Consider the following 25,731-nt stretch of genomic DNA (forward strand, 5'->3'; position numbering starts at 1 on the left):
CAGGTGGCTTCAGGCTGCTGTGAATGGTGCGTCTCTCTCAGGCAACCCTCTGCACTATAGTTGCTCAGGTCACCAGGCAGTGGACTCCACCCCAGGTCTCCTTCCCTGGGGAGTAGGCATCCACCTCCTGGTCCCCTGATTTCTCTTTCTGCAGCCTCTCTCCGCTGTCACCTCCCGCCCGCCCGTCACCCACAGCTATTCTGGGCCTCGGGTCCCTTTCACTTTCTGCTCTGCTCTTCCTGCTCGGTGGTTCCCCACCCTCCTCTGCTCCTCCAGCCCCCTCCTTGCTGGCCCCAGGTTCTGCCAGTGCCCCTGTCAGTGCTGTTAGAAACCGCACAGGGAGACAGCTGCAGAGTGAGTGAAGTGAGATCTGGGTTTGAGTCCCCCTCTGTCTTCCTGTCCCTGGGCCCTTGACCCACCTTGAAACCCCAAATCCTGTCTGCGCCACCTAGTGGGACTGTGGAGGCTGGGGGTTCCTGGGCAGGTACCCTGGGACCCTCTAGTCTCAGTATATAATAGGAATACAGAACCCAGGTGCACGCACGTGTGCGCACTCTCTCTCTCTCTCTCTCTCTCTCTCTCTCTCTCTCTCTCTCTCTCTCTCCTAGGGGCTGGGACAGTAAGGAAAAAGAACAACAAAATCCCTGGGGAAGTCACTGAGTCGCCTCTGTGTAGGGTGACCTTAGCCAAGTCCCTTCCCTCCCTGAGCCTTGGTTTCCCTACGAAGCACCCGCACTAAAGGGTAGCTGTACCTGCCAGGCCATGGTGGTGCACACCTTTAATCCCAGCACTTGGGAGGCACAGGCAGATCTTTAAGTTCGAGGCCAACTTGGTCTACATAGAGAAATCCAGGACAGACAGAGAACCCGGGTGATCTAGAGTGGCCTCAGTTGACAGGCTTCATCCAGCTGCATCCAGGTTGCCTCTGGCTGGCCTTTGTGGTGCCTGCAGCTCAGAAAGGTCAGCTAGGAGCCACAGACCCCTTAAAGACTAGACAGAAGTCACTGGTCTCTCAACCACTTGGCCAGAATAGCAACATTCAGAGATAGGACACAGATTCAATAACCGTGTCCCCTCTCCCTGCCTTCTACTTTGGGGACAGGATCACACTATGAAGGTAGCCTTATGTTCCTTCTGCTCCAACTTTCTGGAAACTGGCGCTCCAGCTGTGTGCTACTACACCTGTGGGCTCCAGCTGTGTGCCACCACACCTGTGGGCTCCAGCTGTATGCCTCCACGTCTGATATTTTTCCTGTCTTTTCTCTCATTTCCTTCTCTCTGAGACTTTCCCCTTGTGTCTTCAAGGCACACTTGGGGCTGAGGGTATAGCTGTACGTAGTTGTAGTGTTTGCCTTCTCCGCACTGCCCCATTCCAGTACTACGGAACTGGGTATGGCGGTGCAGTGCTGCAATCCCAGTAGTGGTGAGTGGATGCAAGGGGTCAGGAGTTCAAGACTGCCCTAAGCTAATATAGCTGAGGCCGGCTTAGGCTACATGAGGCCTTATGTTAAGGGTCCCTGGTGGAGACTGGAATGCTAATAGCCTCCTGCGTTACCCCTGGGTGTCCCTGTGATGCCAGGAGGTAGAGCACAAAATGCCCCAGACATGCTCTGCTATCCAAGCACCTATGGTTGGTGTACCAGACACAGAAATGAAACCGGAATACTGTCCCAGGAAACACAAGACCAAAGCAGGAGTCTTTAGTCACCCATGCCACACTGGGGTGGATCTAGCAGGTCAGTGTAGAGGATGCTGCCCAGGGCTCTACAAGGCATAGGACACTCCCCAGCCCAGCAAAAGCCATGTGTGCCAATGGCAAGGTCAAGAGGCTGTGCTCTGGAATGACCTCCTAGGAAAGAGTGGAGTCCCCATTCCTTAACATCCTCTGTGTGTCGGGTAGCAGGAAGTCCTTGTTCCAGCGGCCCCGCAGCCATAGTACCACTGTTTAGGGACTTGAAGCTGAGGCGACCATGCAGGGTGTTATGGGAGTTGAAGGTGCTCCTCCTTCTTCAGCCTGTTGGGGAGGGCAGGGGTGGCAGCAGTTGCTCAGGCTCCAGCCTGCCTGACGTGGGTCCCTACCAAGCCGTGTGACGAGACCAGGCCACAAGAAAGAGGTTTCAACAAGCGTTATCGCTTCCTGGAACTCAGGCTTCGAGACTTCCCCGAAGAAGACCTGCTGTGCCTGGCGGGTGGGCAGGCTGAGCGCCCCAGGGACCACGCTGTCCCCTTCCTCCTCTGCTGCCCCAATCTCATCTCAGTACCTGGAAATGCACCGCCCTCCCACTCTGTGCTCTGAGGGATGCCAGCAACTACTCCAGAGGCCAGGGGAGGTACTAGGCTAGGACCTTTTCCTCTCCCCATGGGATGCTTGGCCTGGCTGGGCCAAGCCGGTCCCCTGGGTGTCTAGACACTCCCCTTTGTCTCTGGACCTCTGGACAAGTACTCAGAGTATTCAGCAACGAGACGTGCACATATTGGTCTCAGTGTTACTGACAGAAAAATGGGCCTATCTCCAATCCATTCCATCTGGCCTACCAGACAGTTGGCACCCCTACAAGTGGCACCCTCAGACAGGCCTATGTTTTCAAGTTCTGCCTGGCAGAGATAGGATGGCTCAAAATTCCAGGTCCAGGGTCTCATTACCCCTGGGTGGCTATGAAGGCTCTAGAATAAGTCACTTCCTGATTCCCCAGTCAACAGATAGCTGGGTTAGTCCAGGAGGGCGGTGGCAGGGAGGCACAACAGAGGCCCCAGGGATAAAGCCAAACCCTCCTGGAAGGCTAAAAGCTACAGGCCCTGCCGTGGCCTTCCGTAGCCAGCTCTGGGAAGGGAAGACTCATCAGGTGGCCCAGAGGTTTTTGAGAACCAGTAAAGGGGTGGTGAAGTGCTCCACACAGGACCTTATATGAGAGTGTTCAGTAGGGAGCAGTCCCGGGGCCAGGCATGGAAGGTCAGACCTGCAGGCCCAGCTCTCAGCAGCTAAGGGAGGACTGTCGGTCGTGTTCCAGTTGACTGAGCCCTTCCAGACCCTTTGGCTGAGTCCACAGCTTCTGCTGACTAAGCCCTTCCAGCTTTCATTGCCAGAGGCCTAATCAGGTTCCGTGTGAAATGCTCTAGAACTAACCTCCTATTTTAAAAGGGGGGGGGGGAATATAATAATAATAATGTGGAAACTTTTTCCAATGAGAACAAAATACATTATGTAAACAGTCATGACCCAGGAATGGTGAGGCAGGAGGATCAAGAATTCCAGGCCCAACTGGCCTCCACAGTAAGACCCAAATTCAAAACAAAAATAAATCTCGAAACAACAGTGAAAATCAATAAAATGAAGTGAACCCAGCAGAGCCCCGTGGTGCAAGTTTGCCTGCCTGGCAGCTCCAGAGCCTGAGGCAAGTCAAAGCCTGGGCTACACGGTGAGCTCAGGGCCAGTCTGGGCAATTTAGTGAAACCTTGTTTTAAAATTTAAATAAAAAAGAGGTCTGGGGCTGTTACTAAGTGATAGAGCATTTGTGTGGTGTGTACCAGACTCGGGGTCCCATCCCCAGAACCTTAAACAGTGAGCGTTACCATGGAGAACCCTGCCAGGTGGGCAGAATCAGAACCTGTGTCCCAGAGGCTCCTGCAGCAGGTAGCTCCTGCCTTAGAACTTCGGCTTTTCTAGACAGAGGCCGCTGGCCTGGCTTCCTAAAACGAAACCGGACTGAATTTCCTGCCTTGGCCCTCATTCCCGCCAGGCCTGACTGCCATCCCTACGGATCTGTGAATGAATTCCACAGAAACGTCACTGAGACTAACATCAACAGCAGAGGAAATGACGCACGAGACAGGGATATCACGGGGTGGACAGGCTCGGCTGGACTCAGGAGCCCACACGGCACATGCTCCTTCCAGCTGCTCCCCAACAGAGAAAAGACTGTTAGAATTCTCAGCAGGACTGAGGATGTGGCTCAGTACTGTGCCCTCTCAGTGTGCAGGAATCCTGGGCTCCACCCCTAATAGTACCTAAACACAGCATGGTGGAACATGTAGTCCCAGCACTCTGGAAGTGGAGACAGGAGGACCAAGCTCATGCTTAGCCACACAGGCAGTTCGATGCCAGCCTGGACTATGTAAAACCCAGTCTCAACAAAACAAAATGAAGCAAACTCACACATGAAGAAAGAGCCAGGGAGATCTCTCATTAGTCTGGGTCAGGTGTCTGCTCTGAACTGGGGCACAAGGAACTGTGATTGACAGTCTCTCCGTGCCCACAGAAGGTGCAGCACTTGACAGCCATGGCTCCATACAAAACCGTGATAGCACAGGTGGCAGGCGTTCCTGTGCTGAGTGATGGCACTGGAGCCCCCGTTTCTGTTCTCCTTTCCACTTCCATGGGACATAGGGCAGGGTCGGTGAGCCCAGGCTCGCAATACGCTTGGGTACCCAGCTCTGCCTATGGGGTCTGCCTGAGCCTCATTTCCCCTCCCAACAGTGTGTTCCTTAGGGATATTGACAAGGTTTTAAATGTTCCAGGTGGGAGAGTCTCAACACGGACCCAGGGTTCAGCTTGTTTCCCCCCACCCCGAGGAAAAGCTGGACATATATGCTCCTCTGAGCCTCTGGCTCTGCACCCACAGAGAGAAAGAGACCCCCTGAGATAGGGAAAGAGAACATGGCTCCATTTCCAGCTCTCACACCCTCCATCTTTTCAGATGCTGTTCCTCCTGTCCAAGACGCCTTCTCTCTAAAGAGATGAATTTTCCAGCAGACTCTACCACCCTAGGTCTCCCAAGCTTCCCACACTTTGTAGGTGCCTTAGGGAGGGGCTGGGCCTGGTGATCCCCAATCCATTCCTAGGTTCCCTTCCCTCCAAGCCTGAGAATGGTTCAGATTCCCAGTGACTGGCACATAGTGGGGCTCAGAGTAAACGTTTGCAGGATCAATGTTGGACCTCCAAGCTTGCTGGGGACTACCCGGCTCCAACAGCAGCCCCTGGCTCTCTTAGCTGGCACTGAGATACCTGCCAGGGAAGGGCCTGGGCTGGGGAGGAAGTCCAGAGTACCACTGCCAGCACGGGCAGCTGGTTTCTAAGAAACCAGCCAAGGGACAGGAAGGTCTAGGCAAGGCTGTCAGGGTGGCTTTTGCTTTCAGTTTTCAGAGGTCAGAACCGAGCAGGTGCCTAGACTTCATGACTGAACAAGTACAGTGTGCTCTGCTCTATGGGATCAGGGCTGCAACCAACAAATTCTTCTGAACCTGGGCTAGGCTGGAGCCTAGAAGTTTCCAGTGGCTGCCATATAGCCCAGAGGGAGGCACTGGAGGCTACATCTTAGGGACTGTGAACTGACTGTCACCATTAAGTCCCCATCTCTTTGGCCTTTATTTTATCTATGCCCTGGATCATTCAGCTCATTCCTTCATTTATTCATGCCTGTGGCCCTCCTGCCAGCCTTACTCCCTGCCACAAGTCCTGCAGACAGGCTGGCCGCCCCTGTGCCCTGTGGCCCCCTGCCAGCCTGTAGCCCCTTCCCCATGCACATCCATTTTTTTCCCTTCTTCAGCTCTCTACTTCCCATTCCTTCTTGTTCTCCTCTTCTTCCTTTTCCTCTTCCCCTATTTCTCCATCGCTTCCTTGCTTCCTTTCCTGTGTGCTCCGTTCTTCCTTCTTCTCTGGCCTCCTTCCCTCTGCTTCTTTTGGTTTTCCAACTGTACATATCTCTGCCTTCCCTACCTCTGCTCCTTGTCCTGCACTTCATAACTTCATTGGTCAGAGGAGATAATTTTTGTATGTTTATTTTTTGAGATAGGGTCTCATGCAGCCTAGGCTGGCATCAAACTTAATTGGTAGCAGAGGATGGCCTTGGTGGTACTCAGGAGGCAGACACAGGAGGATCTCTGTGAGTTCGAGGCCAGCCTGGTCTACAGAGTGAATTCCAGGGCAGTGAAATCCTGTCTTCAAACAAACAAAGTTCAGTTCCTCCTGCCTTTCCCTCCCGAATGCTGGGATTCCAGGTTATACCACCATGCTCCAGTTTATGTGATGCTGAGCACAAATTCTAATTGAGTTTAATAATAAAAAATCCTGAGTCAGATATAGGGGCAAATGCTTAAAGACCAGAGAAGCAGAGCAGCCAGTCACTAGTTCTCACCTCTACCGAATCCTTAGATTGAATGGGTACCCTCTCTCTAGGAGTCCCCAGACTGAATGCCATCTCTACAAAACCTCAAACTGGATCCTGAGCTCCTCTCTCCTCCCAGCCATATCACTTCCCATCTCCACCTCCTTAGTGCTGGGATTAAAGGTGTGAGTCACCACCACTTGGCTCTGTTTCTCTTTTAAACTAATTCAATCTCGCATAGCTCAGGATGGTCTTGAACTCACAGAGGTAAGCCTGCCTCTGTCTCCCAAGTGCTGGGATTAAAGGTGTGTGTCACCACTGCCTGACCTCTGTGGCTAACGAGTGGCTCGCTCCATGCTCTGATCCTCAGGCAGGCTCTGTGGCAGCGCGAAGTGCCACCGCATGGTGCTGCTAGGGGAACTGCTAGGAAATACAAGCTTGCACCTTAGGTTCAAGGTAATGCTTCCCTGTAATACACATCGAAATAAGTGTGTAAAGGAGCATTTGTGCATCTTATGCCTAACACTGCACTTGATCTTTGGGGTGTCAGTGTCTTCTTTATCCGCATGCCCTTCCCTTCCATTCCCATGCTCAGTCTAACCCTTCTCCCGACTTCCATGTGGAGTTCTTATCCAGCTGACTTTCTTTATACCTGGTATACTTCTAAGCCTTTTAAAGATATCAACGCTGCTGTCTCCCTACCCCACACTTAGCTAGGGAAACTAAGGCACAGAGGTTAAGTAACCATGTTTGCCAAAGAAAGAGTAAGGAAACATCAAAGAGTTTCCTCTGGGTGCTCAGAACTGTCTGGAGAGCCATGACATCCTGGCAGTGACTGGAGCAAGGGGACCGAGACAGAAATGAGGGGGAGGAAGGGCTAGAATGGACATGGGGGCCAGACTGGAAAGAATCTCACATTCCACGGAATGGGGTCCTATTTGGGCACCTGGCAGTCACTTGCCTGGAGTGCCCTGGAGTCCCTTTCCTGGGTTGAAATGCGCTGTCTACTGCGCAGATTTGCTGCAGAACATGGAGAGTGCTTAGCCTCTTTGTTCTCGTCTATAAACCAGACAGTAACCACACCTACCAGGCAGGACTGGGTCAGAACCAGCCGGCAGCATTTGTGTGTAGTGTGTGTGTGTGTGTGTGTGTGTGTGTGATAGGTGGTACTCATCTCACTGGGTCTTCATGCTCAGTCCTGTTTCCTGAGTCACGGGGGCCTCCGAGCTCAGTCCTCGTGCCCCATAGCCCATCCCTTGTCTTGCCCCCCGTGAAGGGGCCTGCCTTAGGGTTCCCTGTCACCCTCTGTCTCACACACCACCCATCTGGCTGGGACTCCTCTTATCTCGCCTCCCCCACTCTGCCCTGACCTGAAGACTTTCATTTTGAACCATCTCTGAAAACTGTGGTCTTTCCTGTCACCAGGTGGTGGGGAAAGGACTTGGCCAAGGTGAGACAGACAGACAGATGGCTCCCAGGTGAGACAGACAGATGGCTCCCAGGCTGCGTTTCATTTTCAGTGGTCTATGCACGAGGCGAGGAAGAAAGGTCCTGAGCTAGGTATTGAGCATGTATTCTGTGTCATGTTTCTAGCTGCTTCTGTATTCCTCTATGCTCTGTGAGCTTGACATGATCCCACCTCATCTTAAGGTAGGATGTTTACATGGCTCTCATCCTACTTCAGGCACCCTCAAACTTCCTATTCTCCTCTCTCTCTTTCTCTCTCTTTCTGTATCTGCATTTCTGTGTGTGTGTGTGTGTATGTATGTGTGTGTGTCTGCATTTCTGTGTGTGTGTGTGTCTGCATTTCTGTGTGTGTGTGTGTGTGTGTGTGTGTACCAATGCAGAAGCCAGAGGTCATCATCAGATGTCTTCTTCGGTCACTCTCAGTTTTTGAGACGCCTGCAGCTCACTGACTAGACTGGCTGACCAGTGAGCCCCTGGGAGCCCCTGGGATCCTTATGCCTCTGTCTGCCACCACTACAGTGGGATCCACGACAGAGTGTGGATGCTGGAGATCTGAACTCAAGTCCTCGTGCTTGCTCAGCAAGCACTTTCCCCACTAAGCCAGCTCTGCAGCCCCATTTCCTATTGTCACTGGAGGTTTTCTGCTCAACACAACAGTGAGTCTCTGGGTGGACGCAGAGGGCTGTGCTTGTAATCCCAGCGCTCGGATACAGAGGCAAAAGGACCAGGACTGTAGCGCAGCCTGAGCTCTGTAGTAATTTCAAGGCCAGTCTGTGTTACTTGAGACCACGTCTCAAAACCAAAGCAGACAATCCTACAGTCTGACACTTGTTAGCATGCGTCTTGCTTCTTCGCTTCTTCACTGTGAAGCATGTAGGGTCCTCAGCCTCTCACGGCCTCAGCACTCTTGTCTGTGGAATGCCAGGCAGGCCAAGGAAATGGCTGGCAGCATTCACTCCATGTCTCACACAGACAGCAGAGCCAACTATCTCAGCAGAATTTACAACACTTTTCCCACTAGTGACTCTGGCCTTGCACACAGACCATGATCCAGTTCCCTTGATATAAAATTACCTTAAGACAAAAGTAACCTGATTAGGCTAGGGATGGCTCAGTGGGCAAAGTACTTGCTATGCAAACATAAAGACCCGAGTTCGAATTCTTAGCACCCATCTGTAACGCCAGAACTGGAGGAAAGAGGCAGGTGGATCTCTGGGCCTCGATGGCCAGTCAGTCTAGTGGGAACAAAGAGTTCCAAGTTCCGTGAGGTACTCGGGGAGAGTGATTAAGGAAGACACCTGATGCACATCTGCATGCAGGCAAGCGTGCACACATACACACACATGCACATGCACACACATACACGCACACAGCTGAGTAAGAGAATGACTGGGACTTGGATAGATATTGCCAAATAATACAAGGAGAGCCCTGGATGCATGATTAGCTTAGACCTTAACACGAAGGAATGGGAGAAAAGCAAGGCTTTGGGGTTAGACCAAATCTGGGCTGTGACGTTGGGCGCTTATCTAGCTCTGTGAGGTCCGAGCTCTGATGATTAGATCTGTTCACACTGCTCTTCTGAGGGTGCTGTGGGACACTATGCTCGGATGACTTAAAACAATGCCGTGTGACAAGACTGAGCTGGTTGTTGCTACGCCTACCAGCAAGCAAGGAGGCCAGGATGGGACCAGGATGTGTTTGCTGGTTCAGTTGATGTCAGGGCAGCTGGCGTGAGGCACAACGGTTATTAGAGCGCCTAGATTTGGGGCATCGAGGAGTTTGCTTTTCATTGCTCAATGCCTGTGACCTCTGTAAGCCAGGGCAGAGGCAATATGCTAATTGAACCTGATCCTGGTTTTATGAATGAGGCCACCACAGCCTGTCAGTTGGCAGAGCCAGATCTCAAAGCCAAGTCCAAAGTCTGGGTCCTGGCTCTGTCCCTCTATGCTGTCTCCTAGAGAGGAGTGTCATTGGGTAGGGGCCTTTCAAGGCTGAGTCACCCAGACCCCACCCCCTCCTCTCCTTCATCCTGGTCATCTGGCCCTCCCTCCTTGCTGCACCTAACTGTGGGAGGGAGTGTTTGGTTCACCCACATGTCCCTGCAGGTTCCTGGGCAGGGCCAACTTTTCCTGTCACCTTCCAGGCTCCACCCTCATAGGGAATCAACTGTCTGTCTCACGCTTCCTGGATTCTGGCTCACCCTCATCGGCACCTATGGGTCCTTTCCAGCCTCAGGGTCCATTCTAATCTGGCAGCTCTCCCAGTCACCAGCCTGCTTTGGCTTCCTGTGCCTGCACGATGGGAAAGGTCAGGCAAGGAAGGTGGGGTCTCTGAGCTTTGGCTGGCCTGTGAACATCCCTGGTATAAACCTTCAGCCCTGTCGCCTACTATGACTAGGATAATGATCTGCGGCATCAGAAGCAGCTAGGCCCAAAACCCAGCCCGCTGTCCACCCACCAAAACGGGGCATTCCTCAGCCTTTTCCTTCATAATGGAAGCTGGGTCAAGCCTAACAGCTGGCAGGTAACAACAAATGGTGCTAATCTAAAGCAGGAAAGGCCAGGTGTGGTGGCACACAGTGGTATCTCAGAACCCAAGGGGTTGGGGAAGGAGGATCATGAGTTCAAGGTCGTCCTTGGCTACTTCGCAAGACTCTTGTCCAACACTTTCAGGTGTCTTTTTATTTGACATGGTCTGGAAGGCTAGTAGCTTACAGCATTTGCAGGTGAGGAGATGGGCCTGAGACCCTGAGTTACATGGTGGGCGGAGGTGTCCGTAAAGATGTGTTACATTTGTTTGTTTATGCTGCATCTGTTTAGTTGGGCAATTATGTAAAGCTGGTGTTGCTGTTTTACCTTGTCTGCCAAAGGCACCTGATTGGTCTGATAAAAAGCTGAACTGCCAATAGCCAGGCCGTAGAGGGAGAGGCAGGGCTGGCAGACAGAAGAAGTAGGAGGAGGAATCTAGGCTGGAGAAGAGAGGATGAGGAAAAGAATGAGAGAGAAAGAGAGGGAGACACAGGGTCAGCCAGCCAGGCACTGAGGAAGCAGGAAAGGAGGACATATACAATGAAAGAAAGGTAAAAAGCCCCAAGGCAAAACAGATGATGAGAAACAGCTTAATATAAGTTATAAGAGCTAGCATAAGATAAGGTCAAGCATTCATAATTGATAAGAAGTCTCCATGTCTTGATTTGGTTGCTGATTGATGGTACAAGAAAGCCTGCTATAGGGAGGTAAGAGTCAGTAGGGCCTAGAGTGAGCTGGGGACACTGTTGAATCTCTGAGGACTGAACAAGGTAGGTGAGCAGGGCAGGGGGGTCCAAAGCCGTAATTCTAGCTCTCAAAGGCTGAGGTGAGAGGACTGAGGGGGTAATGACAGCTTAAGCTGCAAGTGTGTTCCAGGCTAACTTAGAACTAAAGTGGAGGCCTAGGAGACCCAGTCTTTAAAAAGAGGGTTAAGGCCCAGGTGGTGGTGGTGCATGCCTTTAATCTCAGCACTTAGGAGGCAGAGGCAGGTGGATCTCTTGAGTTTGAGTCCAGCCTGGTCTGTAGAGCAAGTTCTAGGACAGCCAAGGCTACAGAGAAACCCTGTCTTGAAAAACAAACACCAACCAACCAACAAACAAAAAGGGTTAGGGAGTGGAGAGATGGCCCATGTGCTGGTCAGTTTTTATCAACTTGACACAGAGTCACTTGGGAAGTAGGAACCTTACTTGAAGAATGGCCTCCATCAGATCAGCCTGTGGATGTAGCTGTATGGGCATTTTCTTGATTAATGATTGATGTGGAAGGGCCCTGCCCATTGTGGGCTCTGCCAACTCCTGGGCACGCAGTCCTGAGTTATACTTATGGGCGAACTCCTGACTTCTGCTTAATTTTCTCCCTCCAAATTCTTTATAGCCTGACTTCATTCGATGGTGTGTTATGACCTGAGAGATGAAATAAACCCTTTCCTTCTCCAAGTTGCTTTTGGTCAATATTTTATTACAACAACAGAAAAAAACCTACGACAATCTGAGTTCAATTCCCAGTACCCACATCAAGTGGCTTACCGTCATTCTGTAATCTAACTGCAGGGGATCTGATACCACCTTTGACCTCAAGGACACTGCCACTCCGCAGACAAATTACATGCATATGCACATAATTAAAAATAAATATTCCAAAAGGGGCTGTGGGCAGGGGGCGACCTGGCATGACCTTGAGATATGCCTGCTCTAGGCCTTGGAAGGATTCAGGCAGGCTGAAGACAAAGGACCCCATTCCCTCCACAAGGGACCACTGGTGAAGGGAGCCGAGCAGAGCCAAGCAAAGCTCAGCGTAGCCCAGAAAGTGCAGTGATGTTATCAAGTGTGGTCTGTGGCAGCCTGAGCACCGCTGGCTGAAACAGGATTTGCCTGGACCAATGCTTTACCTAGCCATCTACCATGGCCGGCACTTACCAACTACCACAAATAGCTGGCACTTACAAACTACCACAAATAGCAAAACAGCCCGGAAGCAGAAGCTGGTGAGTTCTGAACCAAAGCTAGGCAAGGCCCCCCCTGAAGGTCTTGGGTCCTCAAGCCGGTGGGGACTGGCATAACAGGCAGAGCTGCTGGTCCATACTCTGTGCACCAGCATCCCCGTTATTTGTGGGCCTGGGACCCACCGTTCCCATAAGGGTTGTGGCTTAGGTCCCAATTCCAAGTTCACGCTAGGCACCGCTATCCCTGTGTGATTTTGCTTTGATGAAAATAGTACTCCTCAGAGGAACCTTGAGGCTCCCCCAGAAACAGGCTGAGTGAGAACCCCCTCTTGTTATTCTAGGCACTTCCAGGTGATGTCTGTGGGAGGCCTGGCCAGCTGCTGCCCAGGGATGCGGAGCAGCTATGCAAGTCGGCCCACCCACCTCCTTCCTGGTTCCCAGTGGGCTTCCCTAAAATTGAGACGGATGGGGCCCAGAACAGCACAATCTAGCCTTCCCCTCTGGGGCTTTATGTGGTGAGCAGAAGCTGTGGGTGGGGCCTTTGTACTTGCCCGTTAAGCCTTTTCCCCATCTTTCCTGGTCAGGTGTTATCCCAAGGACTCTTGGATGACCTTCCTGACATCTTCCAGTGCCACCACCAGCCCCTGCTAGGTTTCCCCTAAGCCCTGCCCCTTTTTGGAGGACCATTCCTCTATATGTATGTGGTACTCTGAGAACAGAGCCCAGAACCTTCTTCCCTTCAATTCTGCGTCCTTGGGGTTAGAAGAGCATTTGAAATGTGTGAAATGTGTTCATTATTCCTCACTATATAGCCCAGGCTGGCCTTGAACTCTCAGTTTTCCCAGACTTCACCATAGTGTTTATTTGGACCTCCAAACATCCTTCACTGTGCAGAGATTAGGTACCTACTACATACCATGGTTCTGTGCTAAGTGGACACTCCAAAGAAGAGGCACGGCTGTCCATTTCATGACCAACTCCTAAGGTCAAAGAGAGCTCACAGGATGAGGGGAAGCCCAGGAATGCATTTTCACAGGTTTTCTCCCTCTTCTTTCCCTCCCCAACTCTTTCAAGAATCTCTGCTGGGTGGAGGTGAACTCCGGAAGTACAGAAGCAGAGGCAGGTGGGTTTCTAGTTTGAGACCACCCTCATCTACAGAGTGAGTTCCAGGCAGCTAGAGCTACACACAGGAAACCCTGTCTCCAAAAAAACAAAGGGAAAGGAAGGAAGGAAGGAAGGAAGGAAGGAAGGAAGGAAGGAAGGAAGGAAGGAAGGAAGGAAGGAAACTCATTTTACTGAGAACAGGACAGTCATACTGTCCAAGGCCTGGCTGCCACTTTGGAGCTTCCTGCACCTGAGCCTTTTCTTCCACCTCAGGAAAACAAAAGAGCGCAGATGCCAGCTGTATTGGCTTTTAGGCTGGCCTCACACCTGTGTGTATGTGTGCAGTGCGAGCATGCGCGCCATCAGCCCTGCTCCTTTCCCATTTGCCAGCCCCACACTCCACCTGGCCCCCTGCTTGCTCCCTCCTCTCACTTTTCATTCTTCTGCACTGACGTAAGCACTGCTGAATCATGAGGCTGAGGTTTGAGGGCCAGATAGAGAACCTGCACCCCAGGGAAGCCACTGCGCGACAGACACAGACACTGGAGTGCAGCTCCCAGGGGCTTTTAGGTCACCTTCCGTATGTCAAGATGGATTTTTTTTTCAAATGACTCATAAAGGGAAGAAGGGGCCAGCTCTGGGGAGTGTGAGGGATGGCAGTCTTTATTCCTAGCCGTTCTGCCTCAGGCTTTCACAAAGCAATGGGTCTGTGATTTAGACTTCTGTGATGAACACAGAACTTGTCAACGTTTTCCAGACCAGGAAATCCCCCTGGCATGCTGTAAAATTGCCTGCCTTCAACCTATGCTTGAAGGAGGGCCTGATTCCTGCCTGTAAAATCGGGATGCCAACAGTACCACAGTACCAATTAAAAGGCCCAGGTGAAGGCCAACTGGTCCTTGCCAGTGTGGGAGCTCCTCTTTGCCTGCTGGCCTACTTCCCAGGGGTAGGAGCTTGACTCCCAGGCAGGGCTGAGTATTAAGCAGGGTCTTCGCAGCTACCACCCCCCACACCTCTATCTAGGGGGTCTGCAAGATGTCACTAGTGTCGCCACCTGTCTCTGCCCTGCAAGGGTAGGACCTCTATAACTCATACAGCAGTATCGGGGCTAAAAAGAAGGAATAGAGGACAAACCAAATATGGCCTCCATCCTCCCACCCCCACCTCCCTGAAGGACTGGCCACCCTGTCCTGGAGGACGTTGGCCCTTTAAAACCACAGAGCAAGCCTGGGCCAGGCCAGTGTGCCCAGAGCAGCTGATTCCTCTCACTGAACACTAGGAAAGCCACTAGAAGCATGCCTCAGGCTGCAGGAGTCATGACAACTCCCGAAGATGAAGTGGGACATGCTTAGCCCCAAACTCAGCTGTGACTCAGTACCCACCAGTTCCTATCCAGACCACCTGTCTCAAAGCCAGGGGTCCTGGGTCCTTTCTGGTGCCCCACAAGTGTCCTGAAACAGCCCTTCCACCTGGACGCCTGCCACCACTGTGTCTCGCAGAGCTGGGCCTTTCAGAGAGGCAAAAGGGAATTGCCCCAGCCACCAGCAGCACCAGGGCCCCTGCCACCACAGACCGCAAAGCAGCTTTCTGGCTCCAAAAAAGTACACAAGGCAGAGCAGGGTGGGAAGCAACAGCCAAGCCAGCTCGGCTCATCATCCCCTCTGACTGCAGAACTCGCCACTCCTTCCAAAAACTCGGTGAGCCCTGGCCGCTCTGCCCCACCCTCTTCCTGGAAGTAGTTGTGGTCAGAGGAGCAAAGAAGTTTCCTCTCTGTCATCCTTTTCAAACTGATGCTGGGTGGACAGCCAAAAGGGCCCACCTCTCCACCAGGAGAGGTCTGGCACAATGACCTGTCGCTCGGCTTTCTCTGTAAACTGGGAACAAGGCAATACTAAGTGTCAGGGGCTGTTGGATTCGCTCAAGCTGGGGTGGCAGAGACCAGGCACGGATAACCAGGAGAGCTCAGGCTGGAGCCGCCATCTTTCCAAACACAAACCAAAAGTAGCCTGGCAGTTTAGTCCCCAGTGCTGTGGGTGGAGCTGTGTCCGCTGCCCAAATCCCCAACCACTTCAAGAAAGTCAATCTGCATACCCCTGTCCCCAACCCAGGACGTTTGGCCAAAACATACGCTCCAGAAATCTTTTTTTTCTTTAAAAAAAAAACTTTCATAATAAAGTTTATTACCTAAACTGACTGTAAAAATATAAAATAGGGTATTCTGCACAGCAGAAAAATGAAGCCAGAGACCCTCCCCCACCCCTGGTTTGTGCAAAGATACTGGGAATATGTAAACATGGAGAGGTAGGAGTGGAGTTCAGGTCCTGGCCCCAGACACAAGCTGCTACAACCAGGGGACCCGGAGGGAGCACCAGGAGGGGAAGCCCCCCGAGAGGCGGGATGGGGTCTCCGGCCAGAAGCCAGAGGCACCTCGCCCTCCACACCCACTCCCTCCGACCCAGGCGGGGAGGGCTCCCACGTGGTTCCAGGAAAATAATAATAATTAATAATAAGAAATAATAAGGCGTCCCCACTTAATGCTGCGGGCACGGCAGCGGCCGGTCAGATCTGGAAGGGGAAGGAACTCAGGTAGTCACGGAGTACCGGGTTAAGAGGGATGCGCGCCAGGTTCTCGCGGCCCACGGCGGCCACGATGCGCTGGCGACACAGCTCCTGCAGCGGCCGCACGCGACGCTGGCGCAGTGGGGCCCCCAACATGCGACCCGGCGCCGCCACGTAGTGCTCCAGCAGCTCGAAGAGGCAGTCGAAGGTCTCGCGGCTGCCGTCCAGGTGGAAGCGGCCGGCCTGGAAGTGCACGCGGATGCTCATGGGGCCCGAAGCCATCTTCACGCTGAGCGCGAAGAAGCAGTTCCGTTGGCGACTGTCGCGCACCAGGAAGGTGCCCACGGGCTCGGCACGCAGCCGTTCGTGCGCCCCGTGCACACTCAGGGGTCCCCAGTAGAAGCCACAAGCGTCCAGGAGCGCGCTGGTCCGCGTAATTCGTCTGTAATCGGAGTGGGAGCGGAACGTGCGAAAGTGAGTGTCGCCAGGGGCCGGGGCCGGGACCGCAGGGCAGGGCCGCGGACGTGCGGGGGCCGCCGGCGAGGATGAAGATGAGGATGAGGAGGACTCTGGCCGCCGTCGGGACTCTGCTGCCGGGGAGATCGCATTGTCTGCTGCCACCTGGTTACGTGCCACCATCCTACACGAGGGGCCAGCCGGAGGGGTGGGCCATAGCGTCCGGGGCTGCGCTGATGGGGGGAGACAGAGGCAGTGAGCCGGGCGTCCGGGTGGCGCTGGCCGACCAGCGGACCCCAAGGACCGAGGGCGGAGCTCAGAATCCGCCCGGAGGCTTTGAGCCTCGGTGGGCTCATTTGCGAGGTAGGCCGTTCCCGTACGTGGAACGCTTCCAGGCTGGCGGTGGAGCCCGGCCTCCCCGCGCGCGTGGAGAAGGGGGCGTGGAGAGGGGCCCGACTCCCGGCCGTCCCCGCTGGTGGCTCGCCGCCCAGCCGCTGCCGCCTGCTGGCCACGCCGGGGACTGGAACCCGGGCGGGCGATCTGGGCTCAGGGCCGAAGAGGCGGCGCTGCCGGCATCCCGCGCGCGCGGGGGTCCGCCTGGACAAGCCGGTGGGGCGGGCGGGCGCCAGAGACGAGGCATCCACGACCCTACCACGCAGTCTACGAGGCCAGTCTTGCGGGGCTCTGTTCCCCTTCCTCCCACTCCCGCCCGCCTCCTCCTCCGCCGCTGCCCCGGCTCACCTGGCGGCGGGACGCGGGGCGCCGCGGCTGAGGGATCCGGGGCGGCTGTCGCGCATGCTCCGGGGCCTAGAGCCCTGCAGCTGCCACGGCCGCAGCTCGCTCTGCCGCCGCCCGCCCCTGCATCAGGCTCTTAAACCAGGGAGGCCCCACCCACCGGTCCCACCCACCGCCGCTTTCGGTTTCTCTTTCCAGCTAGTCCTCTCTCTTCTCCGGCGGCTCTCCCTGTAGTCTGTTCCCTAGCTGGGTCTTGCCTCGCACCTGCCCTGATTGGGGACCTCTGCGTCCTGGAGTTCTGGCTCCGCCCCGAATCTTCTGATCTGTGTCTGGAATAGCCACCTTAAGACCTGGTGCCCGCTCTTTTGCTCTGGCCACCTTCGCCCCCACATCCCTGCAGCCGGCCGAGTGGGATGCTCGTGCGGCGTTAACACGCCTCCTCTCCTCCCGGTGTCTGCGACCTTCTGGTCTGGGCTCCTCCTCGCCTGGAGTCTGCGCCCCCCTAAGAAGCTTACCGCCCAGGACCCGAAAGCCTTGGCAATTTCGGCCTGTCTTGGAGCCCGGGAGCCAGTCCTGGAGCCCGGCAGGGCCACCGCCCTCCCCTGGAGCCTCGGAGCCCGACTCGCAGGCCCCTCCCGTCGGCCACCCAGCCCGGCCTTGGCTTGGGCTTCCCAGGAAGCGGTGGCCTGACCGCAGAGGCTTCAAAGGAAGCCTAAGGCGGTGCGGGAGGGGCGCCCCCGCTCCCGGCCGAGTTCCTCGGAAACCGGGTGGGGTTTGGGCTGGGTCCCCAGCGGCCTGGACTCACACTCCCTGCACTCCCACTACGTGGGCAGCTGGAGAAACTGAGGCCCGGGGCGGGGCAGTGATTCACAATGGCTGGGCACCTCCATACGAACCCAGTAGGGAAAAAATAAGGCTTTTTCAGCTGTAACCCCAAAACTCTGCCTCCCCACCCTCTCGCCTCAACCTTACAGAACGCTCTTAAGACGCTAGCAAGTATGCCTGCACAAGGGCTCCCGTGCTCCGTATACACCTTGGGATCGAGGCGGTCAGACCTATCATTAGGACACTGTGGTTTCGTGATTCAGTTTGTCCTGGAAGGCCATGAGTAGGTGCCTGGCTGGTGGTGATGTTTATGAATGAAGGCGGATGAAGAGGTTCGCGTGCAAACTTCTCTGTGTCGTACACTGCCCTCTACAGGCTTCTCTCAGATATCTGCTAGTCTGCTGGTCTGTAGCTCTGGGGCCAGGTCTTCTGGGTCTCCCTCAGTTTCCCCAGGTTGAGCCCAGAGCTCCACATTTCATCCTAAGCACAACTAAGTGTCCTTGTCTTGAGCTCCTTGAAGCTGCAGACTGGGGCTGGTAGTGTCACTGGTGAAACATCTATGGAGGGATAGGAAAGAAAATGCAGTGCTGGGTTGGGCTGGGCAGCTGTGGTTGGCCCACACCCTTGATAGGTGATGGGGTAACATAGGTAAGATAGTGGGTAAAGCCTGGTCTTAGGTCCCAGGTTCTCCTCCACTCAGCATCTTCTAGCCATGCCCTCTGCTGCTGTGCTGGGCATTGCACTGCCTCTCTCCTCTCTGAGAGTGCCTTCAGGAGGTGTGTTAGAGCCACCACAGGCTCATGGCCTTGTCCGTTATATTCCTTTTACTATCGTTGATAGAGTGTTTCATATAGCCCAGGCTAGCCTCAAACTTGCTACGTGGTCAAGGTTAGCCTCGAACTTCTGGTCCTCTAGCTCTAGCTCCAGGTCTTGGGATTACAGGCAGACATCACCAGGATTGGTTTATGCAGGGCTGGGAACTGAACGCAGGACCTTGTGCATGCTGGACAAGCACTCTGCCCACTGGTCAACATCATCTGCCCCAGTTATTATTCTTCTCTTTGTAGTTGTGGAAGTTAAGCCTAAGGTCATAGGCAAATTCTCTACCAACGGAATTCCATTCCCAGCCTACTGTGCTCCTTTTGGAAACCTCAGCCCAGGAAGTACAGACTAGAGCAGGCAAAGTTGAAGGGGGGAAGGAGGAGTCTCTGGTAGTTAGACCCAAGTACAGTAACCCTTGGGACTTGGCAGCAGGAGGGCTGGAGCTGAGGTGGGTGGGCCTGCCAGAAGGTGGCAAGACTGGGATGACTCCTTCAGTCTTTTTGGCAGGCCTGTGCAGAAGGAACCCTATAAATAGCAGATGGCCTTAGGCCTCTCACCACCCCCACTCACATTGGCAACTCCAGCGACTGCTCATGAGAGCTACCCTCATTCCCTCAGTCAGAGGGCTTATCCCCTCACCCCTGCCCTGGCTAGCTTCTCCTCAGGGACCATACTTCCACTTCCTTTGCTGTGACCTATTGGCTTAGGCTGACTACATGCTTAGCACTTCCCAATCTTAATTCCTGAGCCCAGTGGTGCAGTCTTTACAGCGGTAGACAATAAGCCATGTGTTCATGGCCTAGACACTGCACAGCCGAGGTTCTGACCCCGAAGCCTTTGCTCTGTCCACTGCACTGCAGACTGCCACACTCCCGATGTCCATGCTGGTTTGTCTGCTGAGGGATTTAGTCATTGTCTCGTTGCATCCCTAAACAAGAGGGAGACTCCAGGGTCCGGCAAATGAGCTGAGTCTCAGTTTCCCTTGTACCCTGACATGGTCACAAAGTCCAGTGTGAGTCAGGGTAGTCACTGGATGCAGTTTCCTCAGTCTTTTGCAGACAGCTTGGTTTCAGTTTCTAAAAAGTTGTGAGTTCAAATCAAAACGAAACCAAATCCAGATGCCGGAGGGAAAGAGAAATGTGCTGAAAAACATAGCTTCCTGTCCTGGGGCCCAGAGCAGTGCGCTCCATTTACAACATAGATTTTTGCGCTATTTGAGGTAGGGTTTGTCTTCCCTCCTCTGACTTTGCCTCTCTATCCTCCCAGGGCTGGAGTGTCTAAAGGGAACACAGTAGGCTGGGGATGGAATTGTTGGTAGAGCATAGGTATGACCTTAAATTCAGCCTCCCGTACTACAGAAATTGGGGCGAGAGATGTAGATCCCCTGCAATTTGGGTTGGGATACAAGAGGTGGGACACAGTCTGGCCTGTAGGCCAGCTTTCTCTAGCAGTGGGGAGAGGGGGAGGGGTGGAGAGGAGAAACCAAACCTTTGGTTTCTCTTTCCAATGCTGGGAAACGCTATCGCTGGGAAACTCGGTCCCTGGTCAGTGAGTGTGATTTTGAAAGGGCTTTTTTGAAAGTGCTCTTTGCCCAACTCTCCTTGACAAGGGGTGGGGGTGGGGTGTGGGTACATGGTCCCCATATGGGAGGGATTGGATGGTTGTGGGGTAAGATGAAGCAGACAGAAAAGACTGACCAGTGCAAAGGCCCTATAAACACGGGCAATCTTAGGGTTCCCGAACAGCATCTCAGGTCCACTAGGGCCACTAGCCAGCCATGTGGTAGGGACAGAACAGACCTGGACAGACCCCAATGGTCTCTAGCAAGGGAATGGGGGTGGGCAGAGAAAGTCTTGAACTTTCAGCCAATGCTGTGGCTGATTCCTACCCCACTCCCCCTTGCGTCTGACAGGGTGATGTGTACCCACACATGTAACCATGATTGGTATTGCTTGAGACACAATAAGTGTTACTTTATTAGTTTTCAAAAACAACAAAAAGCAAAACTGCTCACTCAATTGCTTTAATTCATGTTGCATAGAAATTGCTGCAAGGACATGTTCCTGTTGCCAGCATCTTCCCCAACATCCCCTAGTGATGGCTGTCTCCATTAGGGATCAAATGGACACAGGAACAACATGAGTGTCTCACTTGTGTCTTCGCCCTAAAAAATAGAAATGGAAAAGGGGCCTTTAATACTAGCTTCCCATGCTCTCCATGGCCCTCTTCACAGAGTCTCCCACTATTCCACTGGACAGGTACCTGAGCTACGCCTCTTAGTTCGGTGTGTCCGCTTCCGCCTCCTGACAGCCTTTCTCTTGTTCACCTTCCCTTCCAAGGTCTTCCTGTTCTTGGAACAGCAGCCGCGATATTTAGGTGAGTGTCGGGAGTGCATGGTTTGTTTGGGGCTGGGGCTGGGGCTTGAACTGGAGCTCGGGTGGCCTGCCTGGCTGCAGCTCCGGCAGTGGTGGCTGCAGCTGCACTGGTTAGAGGTGTGGCCTTGGGACCGAGGGGGGTGGGTGGAGGAAAGGCTCTGCATCTTGGTGTCCATTGGAGGCCACAACTGGAGGGGCAGAGATCTCCTCCTCCTCCTCTTCTCCAGCAGGCCCAGCTTTGGAGAGCCCCACAGCACCTAGTTATATAGCTTGGCCTATTATGATGGCACAGGCCACAGAGGGTGACAGGTATGGCAAAGCCCTGCCCATCGCCCTCTCCCCAGGGTGGGGCAGCTTTCAGAGCCCTGTGGGTCAGATTGTGTTGAGGTCGCATCTCAGGTTCGCACCTAGCTTTTTGTTTCGTCCCTGTGTGTTCACCTCTCCAGAGTCCAGTTTCCCAGCTTTGTGGGATGGGGATAATAAACCATAAACCATTGCACCCAACTCACAGTGACATTGACATTGGAAATATTAACAGTTTGTATCATGAGGTTAGGTGAGGACCAGTTTGCGGTCAGTGCTTCAAGGCCTTGAGAGCGGCAGAACTCCCTTCCTTTTCCACCTGGTCAGCTGGTATAGCCAGTGGATGGGCAGTGAGGCAGTGTGCCCTAATTGGTTAGCATCTTGGACCAAAGACTTGCAGAATGACTAGAGGTTGGAATGGACCCCACCTTCTCAGCCTTCCCAGGTGAGAAGTTGAGCATCAGGTTCAAAGCCTAGTTTGATCTTGGGTATGCCGTGAGGTTCCCTCAGTCTGATATGAGCCCTTACTTCTATTGAGCTAGGATGCCAGCCCTTGGGTCCTAGTAGCCTCCCAATGGGACTCAGTGTTCAGACTCTGCTCCAGCCCCCAGCCCAGAAAAGAAAAGGTCAGGTTGTAGTGATGCCGGTGTGCTCTGGTGCTGGCGTGCCCTGACGCCAGTGTTCTCTTCCCAATATTCAGCCACTTTACTAGATCACTCTTGTGCTCCCACAGCTCTGGCTCTGAGATGCTGTCCATCCTTCTGCCCACATGGCCCTGCTCAAGCTTCTGTACTGCACTATTCCTGCGATACTGCCCCTCATGGCCAGCATTTACTGGCAGGTGTGTGTGTGTGTGTGTGTGTGTGTGTGTGTGTGAACTCTCAGGAATGGCTTCTCTCCTTGAACTCGGGTTACCAAACTTTATGGCAAGTTCCTTTAACCATTGAGCCACTTAACTCGTCTTTTGTTGTTGAGACAGTTTCAGTGAGCTGGCCTGGAACTCCCTGTGCAGCTGAGGATGACACCCCCTCCCACGTGCTCGGATTTCAGGCAGAGCTCTAAGTTAATTTCTTAATATATACACCAGATGGCCCATTGTGGAAACTGCCTGGTTTACCGAGCCCTGCCTATTCTACTCATCCTTTTCAGCCAGCTCGGCCTGGAAGCATCCCAGTGACTGCAAATGCAGGCTGGATAGTAGCTTCCCCTCCCCCGAGATGTGTCCACTGGCAAGTATCATGTCCACTAGCAGGTATCCTCAGAGAGGCTAGAACTATCACATGAGCCAAAGTAGAACGCTTGCCTGGCACATACGAGGCCCTTGATTTGATCCCAAGTGCTGCTAATTAAAGGAACAGGTTGGGGTCCTGTAGTCTTAAACCCACAATTTCTGGAGCAATGGCTAGTGCCACCTCTCCAAAGTTGTATCATCTAGACCCCTGTTCTGGGCAGCACACCTAGACATGGGCCAGCCCTGAGGCTTCTGCACCTTTCCAAATCAGCCTGGCTGTCCTTTCTGTTCACTCCCTTCGCTGTGTGGAAGGGAGGCTGGACCATACCTGAAGGGCCTCAGTGCTCATCCTTCATAGTTCCCCCACCAACCCTCTGAAAAAACCCTGGAGACCTCGTGTACTCATCATGGCTTTTTGACCCTCCCCTGAGTACTCCCAGTGGGTTCCACGACCCAGGTCCCCAGTGACTAGAAGGGTTGGGAGGCTTGCTGGAGGAAGCCTCTGTGGCAGGGTAGATGAAAGTTAAGGAAAAACAGGCTACCCGGGATCAGGAAGGTTGCAGACCCCACCAGTGCAAGTACCAGGACCTGGGCCTTCTAAGTTTCCTAGGGTTGTGCTGCATTGGCAAGAGGAATGAGTTTCCTGAGTAGTCAGGAACTAACTTCCCAAGGAGGGGTGGGGCTGAAGAAGCAAGTCAGACCTGTGTCTGAACCTGTTAATTTCAGCATTCAGAGGACGAGGCAGGAGGATTGCCCCAGTCAGTGCTACATAGAGCCTGCCTCGATTTGACCCTGACGGTGACTGGCAAGTGTCCCCCGAGCTATGCGCCCCACCCTTAGTGGCCGTTCTCCAAGCGCGCACATGAAGGGAAAGAGGGAAACCAGGAGTTCCTTGGAGACTCTTTATTTTCTGAATGTCCTCTTCCTCTGGAGTGGCGATGGGCACCCATCACCAGGCAGGCCTCAGGATGGGTCAGGAGTGCGTCTGCTTGGGCTCGGGGCTTGGCTGGGCCACGGCGTTGTCCTCGGAGCTCTCCTGCTTCTCGGACCCCAGCAGCAGCAGCTTGCCCTTCACCGGTATCTGCTCCTCCTCTTCCTCTTCCTCATCCTCCTCTTCCTCTTCCTCCTCATCCTCTTCTTCCTCCTCGCCTTCTGATGACAGGGAGAAGTTGTCTTGACTCACACAGGCCACGAGCTTCTTCATGGAGGACTCGTGGCCACGGCTGTGACCTGTGTTCTGGGCCGTGCCATGGCCAGTGCTGAGCTTGGCACAGCGGGAACCCATCACCCACTCCTGTCTCTCTGGACTAGGAGGGAGGCAGCTTGGGCAGTGAGAGGGTGTGAGGCTAGTGGGCGTGGCGCTGACCTCACAAACAGGTTCCAAGGCACCACCCTCCGGGGTGACCCTCCCCCACCCTGGAACTTGAAGCTCATTTTCCAGGAATCACTGGCTCAGATGACCCTATGAGCAGGGAGGGCTGATTGGAGAGGGCTGATTGGAGATGTCCGGGACAGGAGTTGAAGGGACAGGAGTTAGTTACCAACGCACCAATGTCAGGCACTCAAGTGTGCCTGGTTTATGGTGAGAAGATGGCCCTACTTCCAGTCCAGCCCCAAACTTGTTCACTTCCCAAGTCCTTGTGCATTTCCGCTCGTGTTTCAGAGGTAGAATTCCTCTTTAGGTGAAATTAGCATTTCACCATCCTTCCAAGGCTCAGGTTCCTCCCTGACAATAACTTGGAATGGTCCCTACTCCCTTCCCTCGGGACCATGACGCTCGTGAAAAGGAGACAGCAGCCAGTGAATCTTGTGTCAAGCTTTATTTGGCAGGTGGCTTTGCTCATTACTCAGATCTCGTGGCTCCTTGGCAGCTCAGGGCTCAGACATCAATGTGGCCTCGCGTGACGTTGCTTGGGCAGGTGGCTATTCCTTGGGCAGGCGACTTCCTTGGCTCCAGGCAGGATGGATGGGCCTGGGGAGGCTTAGTGGCGGCGCCTCCTACACTTCCTGCACCTACATCTCCTCCTCCTTCGGGATCTTCTGCTGCCTTTGGGAAGGAAAGTAAAGGTTTGCTACCTGGGAGGCAGCAGGGTTTGAATGGGGGTACTCCTGCCTTGATGGGCAGCAGCACAGGTGGTCAAGGTTCTGGGGTTCTTGGGTGCTTACATCTACGATGCCGCCTCCTGTGGCGGCAGGAACGTCTCCGCCTCCTGCTTGACCGGCGTCTCCTGTGGATCCGATGCAACTTCCTACGCGAGCAGCGCCGCCGTCTGTAATGGTAGTGACCCCTGTGTGTCCTCCCATAGTCCTCCACACGCTCTGGACTCAGCCCTTGCCCCTGCTCCTGCTCATCATGTCCATCGTCTTGCCCAGGCCCCTGGTGTGGATGCTCACTGGGGCTCCTCATTCGGTAACGAACCATAGTGCCAGGAGATCAGGAGGTTCCGGGCTGAGGCTGCAGCTGACTGGATAGAAGGAGGAGGACGGAAGCCTCCCCACCTGCTCTTGGTGGTGATGATGGTCTGGTGTGGGGGGCTCTCGGGGGGTCATATATAAAGGGGAACCCCACTGTGACCTGGCGGCCCACCCCTGATTGTTCCCACCCTGCCCAGGCTCCTCTGTGAGGGCGACACGGGCAGGGTTTGCAGCACTGGCTCACAGGCTGGGAGAGAGGGGCCAAGTTACTCGCCTTGCCTTAAAACCCTTGTAACTTTAGTATGAGACAAGGTTTCAACTTCTCTATCCTGGTCCCTCGCCTGGTTGCATGGTGTGTGCCATTGTTGCGGTACTGGGGCAGGCAAGCACTCTTACCAACTAAATTACCTCCAGCCCCAGCCTCTGTCCTCACACTGTCATGTGGTGGGAAAAACTTCCCACCTTCTCCATGTACACTAAGGACACACTGAACTACCAAAACGTCCAAACAAGTGCCAGACATATTCTCATGTATCTTCCATGGGGGAAACTGAGGCACAGAAAGTTTGTGTTGATCAAAGTTACTGCTGAGCCGGACAGAGTCAAGGCCGTGGTTTGGGTAACCCTGGCTGTCCTGGGACTTGCTCTGTAGACCAGGCTAGCCAGGTCTGCCTGTCTCTTGCCCCATGTGCTAGGATTAAAGATGTGAGCCACCACACCTGACCCTTCAGGGCCACTTCTCCTGAGGCATACTTGAAACAGTTTTTTAGTCTCATTTTAGCCCAGGCTATCCTTGATTTCTCTCATAATTGACGTTTAACCATAGGACATACTAGGGCTTGAGGCATAGTGTGCTTAGCATGTG

General features: G+C 53.9%; 3 protein-coding genes across 3 annotated transcripts; all 3 read right to left on the reverse strand.

Annotated features, from left to right (window-relative positions):
* Positions 1 to 15,283: 15,283 nt before the first annotated feature.
* Positions 15,284 to 17,056, reverse strand: Socs1 (suppressor of cytokine signaling 1). Its single transcript, XM_050164035.1, has 2 exons — positions 16,902 to 17,056; positions 15,284 to 16,393 (listed from the first exon to the last, which is right to left on the reverse strand). Exon 2 carries the CDS (start codon positions 16,341 to 16,343, stop codon positions 15,705 to 15,707), a length of 639 nt encoding a protein of 212 aa, XP_050019992.1. The 5' UTR covers positions 16,344 to 16,393; positions 16,902 to 17,056; the 3' UTR covers positions 15,284 to 15,704.
* Positions 17,057 to 23,424: 6,368 nt separating this feature from the next.
* On the reverse strand, positions 23,425 to 23,736 carry Prm3 (protamine 3). The gene has a single exon (XM_050164266.1). It carries the CDS (start codon positions 23,734 to 23,736, stop codon positions 23,425 to 23,427), a length of 312 nt encoding a protein of 103 aa, XP_050020223.1.
* Positions 23,737 to 24,433: 697 nt separating this feature from the next.
* Positions 24,434 to 24,873, reverse strand: Prm2 (protamine 2). Its single transcript, XM_050164383.1, has 2 exons — positions 24,618 to 24,873; positions 24,434 to 24,498 (listed from the first exon to the last, which is right to left on the reverse strand). Exons 1-2 carry the CDS (start codon positions 24,871 to 24,873, stop codon positions 24,434 to 24,436), a joined length of 321 nt encoding a protein of 106 aa, XP_050020340.1.
* Positions 24,874 to 25,731: the final 858 nt, after the last annotated feature.

Source organism: Alexandromys fortis, unplaced genomic scaffold (genome assembly GCF_014885135.2).
Source record: "Alexandromys fortis isolate MF-2015 unplaced genomic scaffold, M_Fortis_MF-2015_v1.1 scaffold_29, whole genome shotgun sequence".
Lineage (NCBI taxonomy): Eukaryota > Metazoa > Chordata > Mammalia > Rodentia > Cricetidae > Alexandromys > Alexandromys fortis.